This window comes from Mus pahari, unplaced genomic scaffold, assembly GCF_900095145.1.
Source record: "Mus pahari unplaced genomic scaffold, PAHARI_EIJ_v1.1 scaffold_13698_1, whole genome shotgun sequence".
In the NCBI taxonomy this organism is placed as follows: domain Eukaryota; kingdom Metazoa; phylum Chordata; class Mammalia; order Rodentia; family Muridae; genus Mus; species Mus pahari.
This window is the reverse complement of record NW_018391828.1, coordinates 1-5,398: the sequence shown is the minus strand read 5'-3', so window position 1 is coordinate 5,398 and position 5,398 is coordinate 1. Positions and strand designations below refer to the sequence as shown.

The 5,398-nt window shown below is 41.3% G+C and overlaps 1 protein-coding gene across 1 annotated transcript in view; it reads left to right on the top strand.

The window, feature by feature from the left end:
• The window catches only part of LOC110314709 (dynein heavy chain 7, axonemal-like), a gene marked incomplete at both ends in the record, with an annotated part of 8,494 nt that extends 5,133 nt beyond the window's left edge, over nt 1-3,361 (top strand). Inside the window, 2 exons of the mRNA XM_021188948.1 lie at nt 2,226-2,438; nt 3,149-3,361. Of these exons, the coding sequence (XP_021044607.1) occupies nt 2,226-2,438; nt 3,149-3,361 (426 nt within the window). The remainder of the gene's footprint in view (nt 1-2,225; nt 2,439-3,148) is intronic.
• Nucleotides 3,362-5,398: the final 2,037 nt, after the last annotated feature.

Here is a 5,398-nt window from a genome sequence, read left to right as displayed (position 1 = left end):
ACAGTGATCTTTGAGCCTCTGCATGCCCCATGCCTTTCTACATGCTGTTTTCTCACTCTGAAGTACTCACCTTAGTGATGACTTTCCTCCCTGACAAATGAATCCAGTGTTTGAACAAAGAACCACTGAGCATACAAACAGTTCAGAAATGGCCATAGGCTATGTCCTGGGCTGGGCATTTGTCTGAAGGTTCTGTAGAGACTACCCTCCCTCCTGGGTGTCTCTTCTTTCTGGGCTGCTGGAGGCCAGCTCCACACCAACTTCCAAGTTGGTGAGCTCTCAGTCTGCCTGGAGCAGTGGGCTGGCTGGCTGCTTCTTTTATCATGTGCATTTCCCACATCCTCTTCTCAGCTGGGCATTGAGCCTGGGACCAGAGGCCACTTCTGTTTTCTCAAATGCAGGGAGCCCTCCCAACTGTTCATTGTACTTGGGGATAGTATGGAGAATTTAGGGCTCATCTCTGACCAGATATTCCCATCAAAGAGAGTATTTGCACACATTCCCTTTTCCTAACTCTCCAAATACTTCATGATAAGAAGGTTTCAAAGTTATTATACTTCTTTTGTAAATTTGGCACACACTCTAGCTTACATATATTTTGATAACTGATAAGCATCATTTTGTGTGGAAAGAATCCCCCTTTTAACATTTGGTCATGTCTGGATAAAACCTGAAACTTCTTGAACACATCTCTACTTCAGAGGAGCTATATTTTTAATTGGAACCACTCCAAAGAGATTATTTCAGAATAGTTTTTTAAATGGGCATATTCCAGATCTATTGTCTTTACAAAGGCAATAGCTTGACACATACACAGCTTTCCAGAGAGAGTGTAATAAGAAATTCTCTTGCAGCATCTGAGGAAGAAAGGAAAGAAGACTATTATTATACTCATCTAACATCAAGCTCATTCCTTGAATAAGACAACATATTAATGGCATGTCTTTCCATATCCTTGGAAATATTAGAGAAAAAATATTGCTTGAATGTGGGAACAGGAACAAGGATGGGGCCGGCGAGGGTGAGAGCTGATGGAGTCATGTGAAGAATCCCAGGAATCAGACTCTGGGACCAGTATCAGGGTACAGATCTGAGTTTATTGTGCAATGCATAAGCTTATCTACAGTGTTGTGTCAATCCCAAGCCCCTACATCCTCCACCAATCCTTACTTGCCACAAAGTCACCATAGTACAAATGAAAGTCCTGTCTGATGAGGTAACTCAGAAGAAGTAGGGGGAACATTGTCACCTCTTAAGACTTCCATGAAGACAGGCGGTAGGGTGGTGCTGGGGCTGGGGAGGGCTCAGCCACCACTCTGGTCTAGGTTTCTTTTTGCTGTCTCACTAGTGTTCCTGGAGCCAATTTCAATCTAATGCCACGTATGGCAGATTAGGATTCTTCAAAGAGTCACAGATGCCTGTGGCACCTTCCTTTCCATCCACTTTTTCCATCACAAGGTTGACTTCCACATCCCCAACACTTGAGGNTTTCTTTGTTTTCAGTTGCGTGGATATGCAGGCCTTTGGATCAAACTCCANAAGGTACAGTTCTTCTTCATACAGCACCCTTCTACAAATGGAGCAGACCCTGTAGAAACTTATCTCATGTATTTCTGCTGAAACAAACACACTTGTGGACGTTGTACATCGTGGTGCGGAGCCTAGTGCGCACCACGATGTACAACGTCCACAAGCAGTGTTCTAACTGTTGGCCCTTTTGTATAAGTATGCTCACAGTGTTCCAGAGCNGTGTTATGGCAAGTATGAGATAGGGAGATAGGAATCTGGGAAGCACATGGAAGGTGAGAGTTCAGCCTGGCGCATAAGGCACTGGAAATAAGCGACTACTACGTTGTACCGTTGTCAAACTAGACTGCATAACTCATAACTAGACTGAAGCTTCTGACCAAATTGTAAACTCAGTGTCTCTCTCTGCTTGTGGACGTTGTACATCGTGGTGCGGAGCCTAGTGCGCACCACGATGTACAACGTCCACAAGCAGTACCTAAAGCTAGTGATATGTTTATTACATATGCCTTAGTGGAAAACCAAGTTTAAGTCCTTTATCTGTATGATGTGAATATTGTAACTAGTGTATATTAAGTATCAAACGTTATGGTAGGTATGGGATTACTGTAGAAAAGCAATTAAAACCATAGTGCTTGATGAAACAAGAGCAAGATTGCCTTTCTACAGCATTTAACTACCCCCTTGGTGCACCACAGGCCCTGTTCCGGACAGTGGCCATGATGGTGCCTGACTACGCCATGATTGCCGAGATCGTGCTGTACTCTTGTGGCTTTGTGGCTGCNCGGCCGCTGTCCATAAAGATTGTGGCGACATACCGCTTGTGCTCAGAGCAACTGTCCTCCCAGCATCACTATGACTACGGGATGCGAGCTGTGAAGTCTGTGCTCACAGCTGCTGGCAATCTGAAGGTAGCACTGAGNNCTGTGACTCACTGCATTTCTATTCTTAAATCTCAGGAGCAAGTGTGTTCATAAGAGTTCCAGCATCTGGTTGCATTCATCACTAGCTGAAAAAAAATCCTCTGCTAACAATGAAAATAAAATGTTATAATCTTTGTAAGACAGTATACAGGGAATGCTTAGTGTTTGAGTTTACATATATGAACACAGTCACATACTTTCAATAAATCTTTTGAAAGCTTTCTATTTATATAATATGCAGTACTCTGTGGGGCATAATGAAATTAATACATAGAAACCCCTAAACTTCATCACTATGTCTTACAGAAACATTTATTCTCCCAATGTAATTGTCATCCCCGAGGCTCCTGCTTGTGGACGTTGTACATCGTGGTGCGCACTAGGCTCCGCACCACGATGTACAACGTCCACAAGCCGTGTTGCTTTCCACAAAGAGCTGTGCAAAACTGATTCTGGACATTTAGAAAGAACAGTTTACCTAAAGCTAGTGATATGTTTATTACATATGCCTTAGTGGAAAACCAAGTTTAAGTCCTTTATCTATATGATGTGAATATTGTAACTAGTGTATATTAAATAGCAAACATTACGGTAGGTATGAGATTACTGTAGAAAAGCAATTAAAACCATAGTGCTTGATGAAACAAGAGCAAGATTGCCTTTCTACAGCATTTAACTGCCCCCTTGGTGCACTGCAGGCACTGTTCCGGACAGTGGCCATGATGGTGCCTGACTACGCCATGATTGCCGAGATCATGCTGTATTCTTGTGGCTTTGTGGCTGCGCGGCCGCTGTCCATAAAGATTGTGGCGACATACTGCTTGTGCTCAGAGCAACTGTCCTCCCAGCATCACTATGACTACGGGATGCGAGCTGTGAAGTCTGTGCTCACAGCTGCTGGCAATCTGAAGGTAGCACTGAGCTCTGTGACTCACTGCATTTCTATTCTTAAATCTCAGGAGCAAGTGTGTTCATAAGAGTTCCAGCATCTGGTTGCATTCATCACTAGCTGAAAAAAATCCTCTGCTGACAATGAAAATAAAATGTTATAATCTTTGTAAGACAGTATACAGGGAATGNTTAGTGTTTGCGTTTAAACATATGAAGTTAGGTAGACCAGCACAGGGGAAGGCCAGGGCCAAGTAGTGGGAGTGGGTGGGTAGGGAAGCAGGGGTTGGGTGGGGGGTATAGGGAACTTTGGGGATAGCATTTGAAATGTAAATAAGGAAAATAATAATAATGATTAAAAAAAAAGACAAAAAAAAAAAGAAGTTAGGTAGAGCCAAAGAACACAGTCACATACTTTCAATAAATCTTTTGAAAGCTTTCTATTTATATAATATGCAGTACTCTGTGGGGCATAATGAAATTAATACATAGAAACCCCTAAACATCATCACTATGTCTTACAGAAACATTTATTCTCCCAATGTAATTGTCATCCCCGAGGCTCACTGCCTCAGTCTGCTAACCTAGGCCTGGAAGCTTTAAGCCTCTGTACAATCTTATCTAGGCCTAGAATGTTTTCTGCCTCTGAGACTTGCTGCTCACTCTTTCTTGTGTTTTCTGAACTCTGGCTGGCTGGTTCAACTCAGCAGTTCTGGTTCAAAACTCCTCTCCAAGCTGACTGATTCAATCTGACTTCTCTCAGTTTCTTACTGAATTGCTCTGCTTAGCTTCTTACTAATGTTGACAATATTTTCTAGTCTTCTGGCTCCTTCTCATTTTCTGGGTCATTCTGTCTTCACCTGTGTCTAGCTTGTTATCCCTTCAACCTGTCTCTGCAAAAACTCTCCTGGTAAAATTGCTTCTTCTCCCCATTTTTTTCTGCATTGCTCTCTCTTATAGCTTCCCTTCCCCCTCTCTTCTTATAAGAGTTAAGTATATCCTATTCTGTCCTCTGATTTGTCACTTTGTCTGCCACTCAATAGGTAGCACTTTCAAACATGGGTGCTTCCTCTACACACTAACTTTATCTTCATTGTTTGGTATTAAAAGTGTGTGCTAAGGCTCTCCACACACACCAGAACTAGAAACAGTTTTTTTTTCCCAGTAAACACAATCTCAGGGTTCACAATGTGATCAAATATCCTGCAACACTTATGCAATTGACAGTTGTGGTCACGTGATCAGATGTTTGCATTTTAAAATCATAACTAAATACATGAAAACAATAGATAATTCAGGACATGGCTGACTTCTCTCTGGAAGTAGAACCATAAAATAGAGCTATATATTAGTTATTTATGACGGCAAGGTAAGTTATTGTTAAGAGAAAGCTCCAGAAATGTGACCTTGGAGTTCATAAATGCTCACATTTACAATCCGTAGAAAATATAGATTTTAAAATACATCTCATGTGATTAACAATGGTTTGCATTTTTATCCTCTATCATACGCTATTAAGAACTCTGATATATGGTGGCTATATTCTATTTCATATTAGCCTAACATAACTTCAACTCCCACCCCTCTTTTTTGCAATAAACACAAGTGCCTAGAAGCAACAATTTATACTACCCTGGCATGTCAGGATTACTTTGTGGCCAGATAATGGGAGAGATAATACACTGTCCTAGTGCAAATCAGTGCTGGAATCTTGACTGGAATTGAGCTATAAAAGTTAGGCTGCAAATGAATCCTGAAAATGAATTCTATCACTCTTTGTTACAANCTAATTTAGATTGTTGANTGNTTTGGCTTGAATATTTTCAAGTTTGTTTTTGTTCTACCAAAAGACNATTTAAGCATTTGCTTACAAATAATAGACTCTCTAATAATAAACATGAAGTTTGATACTTCAAATTTCATTTTATGTTACNTTGATCAAAAACAAAGACTAGATGAGCAGGGCTAATTTTGACCTCTGGGAGCTCTGGAGAGTTAGAGATGTGCTGACAACCAAACACCTGCAGCTGCTTAATAAAGAACAAGACAGTCTCTCTCTC